The 15,799-nt window shown below is 50.0% G+C and overlaps 5 protein-coding genes across 5 annotated transcripts; 3 read left to right on the forward strand and 2 right to left on the reverse strand.

Annotated features, from left to right (window-relative positions):
• Positions 1-637: 637 nt before the first annotated feature.
• On the reverse strand, positions 638-2,187 carry N7457_006855 (sugar porter family MFS transporter; the record flags this gene model as incomplete). The annotated part of the gene is made up of 2 exons (XM_057177898.1): positions 638-1,926; positions 1,977-2,187. 2 exons carry the CDS (start codon positions 2,185-2,187, stop codon positions 638-640), a joined length of 1,500 nt encoding a protein of 499 aa, XP_057029642.1.
• A 3,219-nt stretch (positions 2,188-5,406) lies between these two features.
• On the forward strand, positions 5,407-6,483 carry N7457_006856 (telomere length and silencing 1 family protein; the record flags this gene model as incomplete). Its single annotated transcript, XM_057177899.1, has 2 exons — positions 5,407-6,190; positions 6,251-6,483. The coding sequence occupies 2 exons, from the start codon at positions 5,407-5,409 to the stop codon at positions 6,481-6,483; spliced, it is 1,017 nt and encodes a 338-aa protein (XP_057029643.1).
• A 696-nt stretch (positions 6,484-7,179) lies between these two features.
• N7457_006857 (actin family protein) lies at positions 7,180-8,767 on the forward strand (the record flags this gene model as incomplete). The annotated part of the gene is made up of 3 exons (XM_057177900.1): positions 7,180-7,222; positions 7,325-7,820; positions 7,891-8,767. 3 exons carry the CDS (start codon positions 7,180-7,182, stop codon positions 8,765-8,767), a joined length of 1,416 nt encoding a protein of 471 aa, XP_057029644.1.
• Positions 8,768-9,621: 854 nt separating this feature from the next.
• Positions 9,622-10,538, reverse strand: N7457_006858 (ADP-ribosylation factor-like protein; the record flags this gene model as incomplete). Its single annotated transcript, XM_057177901.1, has 6 exons — positions 9,622-9,895; positions 9,982-10,053; positions 10,107-10,169; positions 10,249-10,268; positions 10,335-10,407; positions 10,489-10,538. 6 exons carry the CDS (start codon positions 10,536-10,538, stop codon positions 9,622-9,624), a joined length of 552 nt encoding a protein of 183 aa, XP_057029645.1.
• Positions 10,539-11,530: 992 nt separating this feature from the next.
• Positions 11,531-15,336, forward strand: N7457_006859 (DNA-directed RNA polymerase I core subunit RPA135; the record flags this gene model as incomplete). Its single annotated transcript, XM_057177902.1, has 2 exons — positions 11,531-14,471; positions 14,528-15,336. 2 exons carry the CDS (start codon positions 11,531-11,533, stop codon positions 15,334-15,336), a joined length of 3,750 nt encoding a protein of 1,249 aa, XP_057029646.1.
• Positions 15,337-15,799: the final 463 nt, after the last annotated feature.

The following is a 15,799-nucleotide window of genomic DNA, read 5'->3' on the forward strand; positions in this document are numbered from 1 at the left end:
TAGCCCTAAAACCTAACGAGATCCTGGCTCGATGCCTCTACCACTCGTAGATCGAGTTGGAATAGCAAAGCTATCTACACAGTGCTTTATTAATGGGATATCACGACGATGCAGCTTTTGCCAAACATGAGATGCGCAGCATAGTCTGGCCTTTAGAAGGGAAATACATTCTCTTCATTGGACACCATCTGCTAGGGTCATTTTATAGAAGGTAAATGAAGTACATGAATATATGGCCTCTTGGCTGGCATCTGCTGTTGAATATCGGCCTGGCACATTCTCAGGGTTTCTTTCTCTCGAGTCTTTCCCCGCCCTCTTGCTCGAGCTATGGATATTAAGCAGGCAAACTAGTAATCAGAAGACCAATTAGTAAAGCGAAACATGGAGTTCCACTCTTCATTATCTTCAGCATCCCCCAGCACACGAATCGGGAGATTTCGGGGACATTCTTACAATTTTTAATGCCGCAATGAATTTCCTTGGAATGGGAGTGGTTTATTTTTGATGAGCTCTAATGGTCTCATCTAGTGTACTTTGAATATTAAGCACAACCACTTCCGTCGTTATCATAAGACATAGTATATGCAGTTTCCAAAACTTTTAACCAATCGCAATAAATTTATCAAATACATATGTTTCAAGCACGTTCCTTCTGCTCGATCGCGCCCTTTTCTTCGGTGCGCATGTACAAGTCCACCTCGGCAGCCTCACCCTGGGGCAAGTGACGAGCCATGGAGACAATGTCCCACGCAGTCGGGGCATCCCGGAAGACATGGTTGAGAGCCTCCAGATTGCGATTCATGGTCTCGGGGTAGAAGAAGTAAACCGAGATGGGAATGCAGCCAGAAATGACAGCATACACGATGTAGTACTTGTAGCCGATGGTGTCGAGCGCGACGGGAGTGATCATGACAACCACGAAGTTCCACAGCCAGTGGTTGGCAGTCGAGACGGCAGACATGGCGACACGGAGACGCATGGGAGCAACTTCGGTACAGTAGAGGAAGTTGCCACCGAGGAAACCGATGGGGTAGAAGGAGTTGAAGAGGAAGATGAAAACGGCCGAGACAATGGAGGCCTTTTCATTGTCTTTGAAGCTGTTGGTGATGGCGAGAACGATCATGCAGACGGACATACCAGTACCGCTGATCATGAAAATCTTTCGGCGGCCGAGTCGGTCAATGGCGAAGAAGGAGATGAAGCTGCAAATGAACTTCCAGGTCATGGCGCAGGAAGACAGAATGCGAGCCAGATCGCTGTCCATGTTGAGATTCTCTTCGAAGATTGTGGATACGTATGTCGAGATCAGGTTACCACCGCACATCTGCTGGAAAAATTGCAGGGCGACACACAGACAGAATCGGTACAGAAGGCGCTCATCGTCGGGCTTGCTGAAGCTGAAGATGTCCATGAGCGAGGCGCTGCCAACCGAAGTCTCGAGTGAAGTCTCGATGCCCGCGATCTCAATGCGAACAGTCTCGTCATCGTCGGGGAGACCCTTGTAAGCGGCAAGACTGTTGTTGGCGTCTTCAATACGGCCGGCTCGGACGAGCCATCGGGGAGACTCGGGGAGCAAGAAGACTGAGAACAAGACAACAAGGGAGAAGAAGAAGGAGATGGCCAGCGGAATACGCCATTGCAATGCTCCGTCGACCTTGCTCAGGCCGAAGTCAATCCAGTTACAGAGCACATAACCCAGGCAGATACAGATACCGTCAACGACAACGTGTTGGCCACGATGTTTGGCTGACGTGCACTCGGACTGCCAGACGGGAACGGCAACACTGAACTGACCGACACCGAGACCAAGGATGACACGGCCGACGATGAATTGTGGCAAGCCGTAAGCCGCAGTCTGCAGCAACTGGCCGATTAAAGTAAGAATAGCACCCAGGAAAATGGTCTTGCGGCGACCGAACCGGTCGCCTAGAAATGTACACGAGAGAGCTCCAACAAGAGCTCCGAGTTGAAGGAACCGATGACGGTACCCTTGCCTGTAGAGTTGTGTGCACGTTGGCCGCCCTCTGTGTTGATTGTGTCGATTTCAGGGAACACCTTCACCCAGCTCTGCAGTGTAGCCAGGGGACCCAGGCCAGACTGGTTGTAACCGAAGACAATGAAGGCCGGTGCAACAATCAGCAGCGCCTGCGCGATGCGCAGGGACTTTCCTCTGAATAATGAGACCATCTTGGAAGCCCTAGGAATGTGTAGAGGAGAACGGTCACTCAGCACGATGGAAAAAGCAAGGGGACCAGGGAGACTGGTCCCTCCATGTGTTTATACCCTTCAAACCCCCTTCCATTCCGTGGAGACCCCGCATCGAAAATTCAACCTTCTCTGTGGGATAGAGGGAAAATTCCACAGTGAGCAACATATCTCCACCACGGTGCCACACCGACAGTCAATTTGTGAAACAATCGACTGTGACTCGGTCATGCCGCCGACTGCACGGGGTAGAGTGTGGTTCCGGTGAGCAAATGATCCCAAGCTTTTGCCACCCCCGAATTAGACCGCATGTACGCTCCGCAAACGCGGGATGGAGCCGAGCACGAAAGCTCACTGGCGGGCTGATCTGGGTTTGCCGTGGATTGGTATTGGGAAACCATGCCGAGTATCGGACCGCATCAGGGACACGGTTTCGCCCCCATATATATCCGGGAATACCCTGGCAGGGTAGTCTGAAGACTCTATATTGTTGCCAAGAGAGCAGAGCAGAATCGGGAAGAAGAGGCTCCCGAGCTAAGGATCTCGCCTACGAAGGTGGAGGCCTGCGATCGACACGAACAGTTAATATGTGTAACACACAACATTTTCCATTTCAACTCATAGAGGAAATACCTATATTGTACTCCGTACTCCTTACTCCGTAGAGAGTCCTGGAGAGATGTCTCAAAAGTCGGATTTCGGTCCACTTTGTCTTGGCTGCTTGTTTGAGGACTCGGCCCGGAGATCAAACGAAAGGGTCGAAAGGCTTATCCTCTTGCCAAGCGCCAAGCATCCACATCTCTCTGCTCTGTATTTCCCTCCGAATCTGCCCGTTCGCTCTTGGGGTAGAAAGCCAAAATCCAAGTTGGCATCGCCACCTAGAACCTGTGTTGGACGTTAGTACTTAATACGGAATACGAAGCACTTGGTGGATCCCAAATCCCGCTTTGGGTCCGAGAAGATTGAGATGAATGGCCAGATGAAGGGCCCGATGGAGGGCTTTGGAGAAAGCACATTCTCCACACACATGGACCAATTCGGTTCACCTGCCTCTGTGGATCTGAGGGAAAGATTTTGCCCTGATCTCAAAGCCGCAATTCAAACTAAATGGAGGTAGGATACGGCGCTCAACAAAACCCGTTTATAACATGTCTATATACCCAGGTAGGCGCATCGGTGTACATCGTAGTCCATATATGTTCCTGCTTTTCCTTTCTTGTGTTGGACTGCTTGGCTCTGGTGGATATCTATTACATACAAAATATCACACAGATGATCCCTCCTCGGTTGAGTCAAGTCTAACATATCGTACATGGAAACTACCTTGTAACCAGGACTTACATTTACTCGGCACAATCCTTTCTCCTAGAAATTCCGAGCCTTCATACTCAAATTAGCCTGGTCGAACCGTCATGGCTAAAGAAATAGCGTCATCGGATTCCTCTATGTACGTTGTACGGAGTACTCCGAAGCTGCGACTCGGGTACCAGTGCTCCGTAATGAACACTAAAGCCTAGACGGATCTTGCCCAGCCTATCCAGGACCTCTTTCTCCCTTCAACTCGAGGAATCGACGAATGATCAAGCTCCAGCATGATCTTAGCTCCTATCTTCTATGATATAGTGGTGGCCTCTGCTCAGCTAGCTCGACAGGAAAAATTGGAGCCGGTATGATATTTACTCCTGGTCATGCGAGACTCTGATTCCACGGCTAAATCGTATTGTGAATATGTCCTATGTAATTCTGGCTAAATGGTGGAAAAGTGCCGGATTTGGGCCAAGGTGGATCGTGGAGAGCCACGATTGGCCTTGTCTTGGCCTATTCCCTATCTTGCTACGTTATGCACCAAACACTGTCTTCTAGAAAGTAACAACCGGCAGAAAACGGACCTCGGGGAACCAAACCAGGTCCTTCAAAGGTTACGACCAGGGCAAAATACCCGAAAGTTACTTAGCAAGTTGTCTGAGCGCCCCAAGCCATGGATGGTTACATTGTTAAGATGGAGACTTAATCTTAGCTACATGCAGGTACTCCGTACTCGGGTAGGGGCCGTGGCTTCAGGCATACATCTGTGACGTCGCTTGTAGCCCAGTTCTCAGCTGGAGAACTCGAGGCTGTGAGCTGAAAGCCGAGAACAAAAACCGAGAGAACTTTTTACAACATATAGTAGGGTACTCCATAGCACTCCAGAGCTCGGCCAAGGGTGTTCTGGAAATCTTATTATTCCCGACTTCCGTTCTTTATCTTTTATACCAAGGAGCTAAGACAAACTATCTAAGCCTCGTTTGCGCCTGCCGCAATCTCCACTCATACGTACGATGAAGCCTTCACGATGATAGGGGAAATACTCCGTACTACATTTGCAGATATCTGTACGGAGTACTAGTCATACAGTGGCTTGTTCCCCCTTTTGTAAAACTGTTCGCTCAGAATATGTTGAATTTTGGTGTTTCTTGCCGTACTTACGAAATTTCTGGATGAATTGCATGACATGACTTGGGTGCTATCGAGCTATTAGATAATGTTAGATCATTCCAGTTACCAATTTTCTCTTCTTTGGATTCAAGATCTGTGTATGCTTGCCCTGCTAGATTCGGCTTCTATGTTTATTCTCGAATTGGTATGTTGCTTTTGACAACAGAAATAAGATTGGCCTTCTAGTCAATGGATGAGCCTCAACTAAAAACGAACACTGATTCCACTCGGTAATCTCTTATGGGGTATCCGTTCGAGGCCATCATCTTACCAAGGGGATCATTGACACAATGACCAATTAAGATTGGCTTTCTTATACCATATATTTTAGGTATTGGCATTGAAGTTGAACACGCTCACATCTGTTAAAGACGCTATCCATGGGGGGGGGTTCATCGCCCGTGACCGCCTACTGTCTATGCACTGGCATAGCCTTTGATACTACATATCAGGCAGCTCAGGTCTGTATTTCCCTCTTTTCTCTAGTGTACAGAGATGAATCTGAGAGGCAAGTATTGAAATCTTGCAAATTGGGATTTGGGCATCAGAAAGAGATACAATGGTATGGATTATGGTGAAGAGATCCGATAAGGTGGGCAGAAAAGTAAGGCGGTCGAGGATCGGCGAATTGTAGTTTGCTTTACATTGCTCAATGACCTCACCTTGACTGCTGACTGCCCATGCATCTTTCCTCTACCACCGAATTTCACATTGTCGCAAATCATCATGGATCCAGAAGAGAATATTGTCCCAACCGAGTCTCTATTTCGCCCAGCAAAAAAGCGCAAGTTCATGCGACGACGCCCTGACGACGAACCCGAAGATGTCGATGATCAAAATGACAATGCAGACGCGCCACAAGCTCCGGGGCGCAATAATCTTCGACGTCCACGCGCAATCCGGAAGGGTGGCATAGGATTCTCGACCGCATCTCGTCTAGGAGACGATCAGGGCCAGCAACTGGCGCTAGTATCAGCGGCCGGGGACACCGAGGATGAGAAGATACGAGCGATGAATGAACGTTTCACGGGATACAGTGGTCAGACAGTAGATGTCGATAAGCACATGTATGAAACCTGTCCTATCGCTGATCTTCCAGTTTGTGTGATTTGGACTGACAAGATAAGGATGGCATTTATAGAATCCGAAATGGCTAAGCGTTACCAGCCTACATCACAAACGGATAGTTCAAGTTCCAACCAACCAACCCAAGAAGAAGTCCCCGCGGGGCTGTCACTACATGGACATCAGAAACGCGAGCCTGCAACGTTAGGCAAACTTCATGAAATTGACCTCGGTCAAGAAGCAACATTGCGAAATATCGAGCTCACAGAAGCTGCGACTCGGAGAATGGCCAATAAGGGAGATATGTCAACGCTGGCGGGTAGTCCTGCCCCAGACACGGGTCGCTCTGTCCCAGATGGCAAGTCGTGGCGCAGTCGTCAGCGGAGAACAGAGGCAGATATCGAGAGAGATCGCCTTGTGGAGGAGGTACTACGTGAAAGTAAATGTGTGTGGAATACCCCCCAACTCTATCTGACATTATCTTTGCTAACGTTGGCTCTTATAGTGGATATCTATGATGAACCCGAGGAAGAAACATACCTTAATGACCAGCAGGCTGCTGATGACCGGGTTGCTGAGCAATTTCGGCGAGACTTCATGGATGCGATGCAGTCTCGTCGTCGCATTCGGCCTGCGGCAAAGCCAGCGGCCAATGCTGAAGCGCCGCGTGGTCCGAAGCTGGGTGGTAGTCGCAGTGCGAGAGCTGCAATGCGGGAAATACAATCAGGGAAAAAGTGATTGCTGTCTTTGAAATCGCGGGATTCCCTTGATATGAGCTTAATGTACTCCATGCTATGTTGTTGGTCGATATGTACACGATACCATAATGATTTTGCGCCAATACTATTTCTAACATGTTCGGACTACATATCTACTAGGTTTTTAGAGACAGTTAACTAACTAGATTGTAGTCTAGATACTCAGACGCCCAACCAGTAAAAGAGGGAACGGACATAGACATTTATTACGATGTGGGAGAGAACCAAGAGCTAAGATATATCATTGTTCTAGGAATTTTTAGATCTATTTGGCCATAAATCATACGTCACTTGCCATTTTAGGACAGTTTTTGAAGCGAAGCACTCCTCAACCTCAGTAGCAAATTCGGAGCATTTTAAATGATGCAGACTCGACAAGAACTATATGATGGTGCTCCTCTTGAAGCCCTCCAGGGCTGACTCGGGCGCTGGACTTGATTAGTCAGAGCATCCCCGATGGTGACTAAGCATTCAGTTGAACTGCCCGTTTGAGCGCCAAAGCTACACCCGCACCAAAAAGACCCGCCTTTCTCCCTGTCTCCAACCAGCCCCTCTGATTGTCCATCTCAGTTGCATGGTCACGTCTTGATCTGTCTCCAGGCGAATTTAACCAACTCGCTTTCACGATTCCTGCCACCCCGACCCCTTTCCAAGACATACCACCACAGCTCTCGCGATGAACCCTTCCAACCCACCTCAAACTGCCGAATACGGCGGAGGTATGTAATTATTTAAATGCCTTTTCTAATGCGCAAATTGCTGCGACGCAAAATAGTGGTTAGATGTCCTTGCGCAAATTGCTAACTATGGCACGATTGTAGATGAGGTCTCCGCCATTGTCCTCGATACGGGATATTCAACCACTCGCGCGGGCTTTGCCGGTGAAGATGCTCCCAAGTCACTGATCCCAACCTACTATGGGAAATACAACGCCGACGGCCAAGAAAAGTTTGTGTACGGCGACGATGTGTTCGTTACTCCGCGGCCCGGTCTGTCTATTCACAACCCGATCGGCAAGGATGGAATCGTCGAGGATTGGGATATGGCAGAGAGGGTGTGGGAGCACTCATTTATGTCGCGACTCACCGGCACAAAAGCGGGCAACCCATTCCAAAACGGATTAAACGATATCTCCCAGGATGAGCTCCCTACAGAAATGGAGGTGGAGTCAGAGGAGAAGCCTTTGTCGGACAGTCCATTGTTGATGACAGAGCCTGGATGGAACCCGGCGAAGGCGCGCGAAAAGACTATTGAAATCGCAATGGAGAAATGGGACACCCCGGCGTTTTATCTGGCGCGCACTGGTGTTCTTGCTGCGTACGTAGACTGAGCTCATTGAGCATGATATCCCCAAGCTTGTGAGATTTGCTAACTCGAATATACGCAGTTTCGCTTCCGGTAAGGCCTCTGCCCTTGTTGTTGACATTGGGGCTTCAAACATTTCTATCACACCGATCCACGATGGCATGATTCTCAAGCGGGGTGTGCAGCACTCCCCGCTGGGTGGTGATTACATTTCCTCGCAGATCAACGCACTTTTCAAGGCCAATAGCCCGCAACCCATCACAATCACGCCGCACTACCTTATCAGTTCAAAGTCGGCTGTTGACGCTGGCCAACCACCACAAGCGAAATATAAGACCTTCCCCGCCGACAAGGCCCCTGATGCGTCGTATCGTGCTCTTCTCGAGGAGCGTACACTAGCTGAGTTCAAGGAATGTGTCGTCCAGGTTTGGCCCGGCCCTACCAGACTCTCTGCCACCGGTCCCACGGGCGTCTCCAACGAAGACATGGCCCGGACCACTCCCGGCCGTCCCTTCGAGTTCCCCGATGGCTACAACCAAGTCTTCGGTGTCGACCGTTTCCGCGTTGTGGAGTCCCTCTTCGATGCCAAGGCAGCCATTCCTGATCCCGATTCGCCTTTCCCTCCCCCTACACCCGCTCAGACCATCCCAGAACTTGTCAAGGCTTCTTTGGCCGGCGTGGACGTCGACCTCCGCCCCCACCTCCTGGCCAACGTCGTTGTGACCGGTGGATCCAGCTTGCTTTACAACTTCACCGATCGTCTGAACCATGAATTGATGCAGATGTTCCCTGGCCCGAGAGTCCGCGTGACTGCCCCCGGTAACACATCTGAGCGACGCTTCGGATCCTGGATTGGAGGCAGTATCTTGGCCAGCCTGGGAACTTTCCACCAGATGTGGATCTCCAAGAAGGAGTACGAGGAGCATGGACCGAACATTGTGGAGAAGCGTTGCAAATGATCGATTCAATATCATCTTCACATGTCCGTTCCGTTGGGAGTTTTTTTTCATATGATGTTTTATGGGCGTTACTGCGCTACCTTGGGCGCTCGAAAGGAGGTTTTGAGCAACTCCGGTTCTGGCCTGTCTGCAAGAAAGGGCCTACAAAACTGATCTTAGATATTTTGTGTACGACTAATGCCACTTGATTTCTCATTTTGTCTGAGAAGAATATGCACAACTCCATGGATGGTGGTGTCCGTGTAGATCATGAACTTCATATGGGGATATATATTGTAGTTGCCCAGGTATTTTTGATCTTCGCACACTATCTACGATGTCAGATCTCCAGGGCTTTTTAGTCCTTTTCATCTCACCCACTAGACGTCATCTTTAGTGTGAGGGGTTTATTGGCGGGGATGTTCATTCGTCTGTGCCAATGCGTTGGCAGCCAACACATCGGTGGTCCGTGTTTCACTTATTTATCTTGCTCAACCCTGCCCAGGTGGACTGTCATTTTCTCCCTCCACCTTAGTCCATTCGCATCGTCAAAACACCTTGGGAGAAATTTCAAAAAAAGGGAGCCAAAAACGAGTACGACTAAAGCAAACGCAAATCGAAAGAAAGGCACAAGTATCGAATGGAAGCGCAGATGATCATTAACATACATCATTATCATGGATCCAACTTTGGAAGAACCCATGAGCAAGAAAAAAACAAGACAAAAGACTGCATCATCAACCTTGTTACAATCGAGATGGGCCAAACACGCTAGAGTCTACGGGATATGAACACAATCAGAAATGCGAAACATTCAAGGGCATCAAAATGAATGACGGGGAAATCGTGGGTCACAAAATCGGCAGACCAAGGGATCATCGGCTGGCTCGGGCAATAAGCCAGTGAAGGACTGCGTCGAGGTTGGTTTCCTCCTTGGCGCTGATGCCGTAGCAGCTTACTTCGCGACGGGTGATGGATTTCAGATCCATTGCCTCGATGATCTCATCGACAGATAGCTTGTCTGCAAGATCAGACTTGTTGCCCAAGACCAACAAAGGGATACTGTCTAGCGTGGGCTTTTTCATTAGATCATGGAGTTCTTCCGTCGCTACTGGGAGTGCAGCGCGGTCTGCTGCGTCCACAATATACCTGTGTTCACCTTTGTTAGCAGGTCCAGGTCAGATGGCATGAGCGGAGTGGATGCCACAGTAAATAGGAAACCAAGCAAGTCTTACACGATCGCGTTGACGCCTCGACAATACCGTTCCCACATCGGCCGAAATCGAGGTTGTCCACCCAGGTCCCAGCTACGGGGATATGTTAGTGCCTCTGTGCTTTGCGGACAGGAAGATGGACATACCATTTCAAAGTCACATGGCCTTTCTGCACTCTTTTGGTGTTGAACCCGATTGTCGGAATGGAGCTATGCCATCTGTGTTAGGACCCAGCTGACACGCACAGCATGAGCTGACCTCAAGGGATAAAATGGGACTACAACTCACTCGACCGTGAACTCTCCACCCTGTTGCATATGGTCAGCAACTCGGATCCACGTTCCCGAAAGCGAGAACCACGAGAATAGACTTACCGCTAGCACTCGCAATAGAGAAGACTTGCCGGCATTCTGAAGACCGATCATGGTGACATCCATCTCGCTGGCCCTACATGGGCGTTTAGCAGGGCTTCATCTGCGGGGACGGGCCGTGGACCCCCGAAAAATGCATCTATCACGGCCCACTTACCAGAACATCCTCAGAAGCCAGTCATAGATAGCACGGAAAATGCCGGCCATGACGGAGTCGTTACAAGAGGTCGCAAATATGAGCAGAAGACAGAAAGAAAAAAAAAGAATGAACTAAGTAAAATAGTAAAAAGGTAAAATAGTCAAATAGTCAAGTTTTAGAACCCGAGACCCAGCTGCCAGCAGCGGAAAGATTACGAGGTCGAGACTTGGGGAAGTGGCCGTGTGTGGGAAAAGCTCAGGATGACAAAAGTCAGAGTGGGGTCACCTTGTTACTGTGCAGCTTGGTTGATTTCACCTATCGGCACGTCAAGGGCCAAAAGAAAAGAGAAAAAAGTATGAACGTCACGAGAAAAATGAGAACGAGAAAAACGAGAAAGCAAGTTTTAATAGGGACCTATTATTAAAGGGGCGTTTAGGGGGGATAGCCGCCTCCTACGAGGCCCATAGAAGGATATTGGATCTACTCTTTTTTGGGGGACACAGATCTACGGGCACACATGACCGGTGAAGGCGCTTAGGCTGTATTATCCTCAAATGGAGGGGATGGACGGGGATTGACGGGTTGACGGGCGTTGTGCAGCATATCCCGTGTGGCGTACCTAGGTAGTGATATATTTAGTTTGGGGTTATGGCTGAGAAGCGCATGTTTCATGCGAGATTGGGGTGAGAGGCTGCTAGGATTAGGGGTTCGTGGGCATGTCAGGGACTTGCAGTTGAACTAAAGTGTAGACGATATGTCGGACCGTCTCCCAATCTGCCTGAGGCCAGAATGCATATCACCACGTGAAGATAAGCATCCGGCTCCACCCTCGAAAAATTTCCCCAAGCAGAACAGAGTCTTGCTCTCGTTTGGCAGCTGCCATTGTCGGTTCAATTCCCGTGGTCTTGTGGCTGATATCATTTTGGGAGGAGGAAACGAACCGATCTGATTGCGCTATCTTCTTTACATTGACCCATAAATTGAGCCGGTCCCCAGGACTCTTATCTTCTTTTTTTTTCCCTATACCGCAGCCGGCTGTTGAGAGCTGCGGATTTCTATCATGGCGCCCGCAGCCACAGACACGCAGTGGTCGGTCGAATATGACACTCTGCGACGGGAGAATCTGTTCCAGAATCCTCCCACGGATCACACAGCTTATCCCTCGCTGGCCGAGTCCATTCGACCGCATATCGATTCCTTCAATGCTCTCTTCGACGACAGCAAGATCCTCGAGGCAGGATTGAGGGATATTGGCACCAAGACCTTCCTTGATGGTGAATTGGAAACCTACGAGCAGAAGAAGGCTCGCCAAGCAGAAGGTGTTCGGGCGCCGAAGCGCAACCGCCTGAACGTCCGCGTGCGTGAAATCTTCCTCGAAAAACCCACCCTGCCCCCCACAAACAAGTACACCACCCGAAACCGTGAGATTTACCCCTCCGAGTGCAGAGAGCGCCACGCGACATACCGTGGTAAGCTTCGCGCTCGTCTCGAGTACCAGGTCAACAATGGAGACTGGATGGAGTCTGTCCGCGAGCTGGGTAATGTCCCCATCATGGTGCGCACCAACCGGTGTCACCTTGAAAAGGCAACCCCCGAGGAGCTTGTTCGACACAAGGAAGAGTCCGAGGAGCTGGGTGGTTTCTACATCGTGAACGGTAACGAGAAGCTCATCCGTATGCTGGTCGTTGGCAAGCGCAACTACCCCATGTCCATCATTCGTGGTTCTTTCATCAAGCGTGGTCAGACCTACACAAAGTTTGGTGTCCAAATACGATCCGTCCGTCCCGATCAGACATCGCAGACCAACGTGCTCCACTACCTTTCCGATGGAAACGTGACTTTCCGTTTCTCATGGCGCAAGAATGAGTATCTTATTCCCGTCATGATGATTCTTAAGGCACTTGCCGAGACCAATGATCGCGAGATCTTCGAGGCCATTGTCGGTGGTGCTTCCTCCAAGGGCATGAAGAACACTTTCGTCACCGATCGTGTCGAGCTTCTGCTGAGAACCTACCACGCCTACCAGAAGCACAGCCAGTACGATTGCCGGTCCCACCTGGGCAAGGCTTTCCGACCTGTGCTCGGAGTCCCCGCTGATATGCCCGACGAGGAAGTCGGTACGGAGTTCCTCCGCAAAGTCGTTCTCCCCCATCTTGGAAATGAGAATGTTACCGAGTCGCAAGACTGGGATAAGTTCAAGTTGATCGCCTTCATGATCCGCAAGCTTTACTCCACAGTCGCAGGAGACTGTGCTCCCGACAACCCCGATGCTGTCTCCAACCAGGAAATTCTGCTTGGTGGCTTCCTTTACGGCATGATTCTCAAGGAGCGTATTGAGGAGTGGCTTCGGTCATTCGGTCCAATTGCTAGAGATTGGTCTATCCGCAATAACGGCGCAAAGTTCACCGATGACGCATTTGAGCGGGACTTCCTCTCCAAGATCGTTAAGCGATCAAACGAGAACATTGGTAATGCGCTCGAGTACTTCCTCTCTACCGGTAACTTGGTCAGTCCTACGGGCCTTGATTTGCAGCAAACTTCAGGTTACACTGTCATTGCAGAGAAGATCAACTTCTACCGTTTCATCAGTCACTTCCGCATGATTCACCGTGGTAGTTTCTTCGCCCAGTTGAAGACTACCACTGTTCGTAAGCTGCTACCAGAGAGTTGGGGTTTCCTTTGCCCTGTTCACACTCCTGATGGATCGCCTTGCGGTCTGCTCAACCACTTGGCGCACAAGTGTTTGATTTCTACTGATAATTTGGATGTATCTCACCTGCCTCGGACTTTGGTTCAACTTGGTGTCCGATCCGAGTCCTCCGTGGCTCTGGACGAGAGTGTGGTCGTCCAGTTGGATGGCAGAATTATTGGTTACTGCTCGCCCAAGCAGGCCCAGAGAATTGCTGATACCATCCGGTACTGGAAGGTTGAGGGCATGAACAACATTCCTCGCGAATTGGAAATTGGATATATTCCCAACTCAAGCGGTGGTCAATACCCAGGTGTCTACATGTTCTCCCAATCGGCGAGAATGTACCGTCCTGTCAAGTATTTGGCGTCGGATAAGCTGGATTATGTTGGTCCATTCGAGCAACCCTTCATGGAGATTGCCTGTGTGGAGTCTGACCTGATCCCCGGCCTTTCAACACACATTGAGTTCACGCCGACGAACATCCTCTCCATTGTCGCCAACATGACCCCCTTCTCCGACTACAACCAATCTCCACGTAACATGTATCAATGTCAGATGAGCAAACAAACCATGGGTACGCCAGGTACCTCGATTGCATACCGTACCGACAACAAGTTGTACCGCATTCAAACCGGTCAAACCCCAATTGTGCGCCCGCCTCTTTACAACGCATACGGTCTGGACAACTTCCCCAACGGTATGAACGCAGTTGTGGCCATTATCTCCTACACCGGATACGACATGGACGACGCTATGATTATCAACAAGTCTGCACACGAACGTGGCTTCGGACACGGTACAGTCTACAAGACCAAGGTCGTTACTTTGGCCGAGAACGACTCCCGCCGAAACAAGTCCAAGCGCGAGGTTACCAAGCTGTTTGGATTCGCTCCTGGTGATGAGGTCAAAGACCAGGTGCGCAATACCATCGACGAGGATGGAATGCCGCACCTGGGTGCTCGTGTCAAGGAGGGTGACAAGATCGCAGCCTGGCACAATGTCCGCTTTGATCCCGCCTCCGACTCATATGTCAACGTCGACGGAATCACCCACTACATGAAGTATAAGGACGCCGAGGAAGGTTACGTCGACAGCATCCGTATCATGGGTTCTGAGTCTGGTAACGAGCCCGCCCAGTCTCTCAGCGTCAAGTACCGCATCCCCCGAAAGCCCGTCATTGGTGACAAGTTCTCCTCTCGTCACGGTCAAAAGGGTGTTTTGTCTCAACTTTGGCCTGCGGTCGACATGCCTTTCTCCGAGAGCGGCATGCAGCCCGATTTGATCATCAACCCTCACGCTTTCCCATCCCGTAAGTTTCCATTTCTCTAAACTCTACATGCATCCAATCATCTAACATCTCCCCAGGTATGACAATCGCCCAAATGATCGAGTCCATGGCCGGCAAAGCCGGTGCCATGCACGGTCTCCCACAAGACTCCACTCCCTTCCAATTCTCCGAAGAAAACACCGCAACCGACTACTTCGGCGAGCAGCTCCGCAAGGCCGGCTACAACTACTACGGTAACGAGCCCCTGTACAGTGGTATCACTGGACGCGAGTTCTCCGCCGACATCTACATGGGTCTGGTCTACTACCAGCGTCTGCGTCACATGGTCAACGATAAGTTCCAAGTGCGTACCACAGGTCCCGTCAACGCGCTCACCGGCCAGCCCGTGAAGGGTCGTGCTAAGGGTGGTGGTATCCGTGTCGGAGAGATGGAGCGTGATTCACTGATTGCCCACGGTGCTGCCTTCCTGCTGCAAGATCGTCTGATGAACTGCTCCGACGCCCAGAACACCTGGATCTGTCGCTGCTGTGGCTCCTTCCTGTCTACCCAGGTTGCTGTTTCCGGCTCATCCCGTTCTCGCACTGCTATCAACCCCGGCGCGGCTGCCGCGGCTGCCAAGGCTGCTCCTAACCAACAGAGCACTAATGCTCATGCTGCTGGTGCTATTGGCGCCGTTGGTGGTGTGAACGGCATCGTGCGCTGCCGTCGCTGTGCTCGCGAGGCTACCTTTGATGACTCCCGCGCTGAGGTTTGGGAAGATGGTAATGGTCTGCGCTATGTTGGTGGTGACAATGTTACTATCGTTGCTGTCCCTGGTGTGCTGCGCTACTTGGATGTCGAGTTGGCGGCTATGGGTATCAGGATGAAGTTCCGGGTGGATAACTGATCTTCTGGACTTCTGAGGCATCTCAAAAATTGTTTCCTTGTTTCAATGTCATAGGTGGCGTATACCTGGTTTAATGATTATACTCATCTGCTTTTCTCTCTATATCTTTTGCAAATATTCTTTCTTGTACGATCAGCATTTCCTAGCAGAATCAGACTTATTCCAGAAATCGGTCTACGTATATGGGGTTGGTTCTCGCAACGTGTTCAAGGGATTTTAGGGATTTTAGGGATTAACGATACTCTTTTGGTTTTTATTGATTAGAAGCTTCTTTTGATTGTTTAGGACTCGTATGGAGCCTTTTATGCGTACTACGATTACAGAGTGAGAAAGGACATCCCAAGCATACACCCAAAAATGATATTAAAGATGCCGAAAAGAAAATACATAGAAAACGGTCTCTGAGGATAACGAGATGAAACATTCATTTCATTCCATTGATACATCCCATATTACACGTCAA

This window comes from Penicillium paradoxum, assembly GCF_028828445.1.
Source record: "Penicillium paradoxum strain IBT 22861 chromosome Unknown utg000006l_segment0_segment0, whole genome shotgun sequence".
NCBI lineage: Eukaryota > Fungi > Ascomycota > Eurotiomycetes > Eurotiales > Aspergillaceae > Penicillium > Penicillium paradoxum.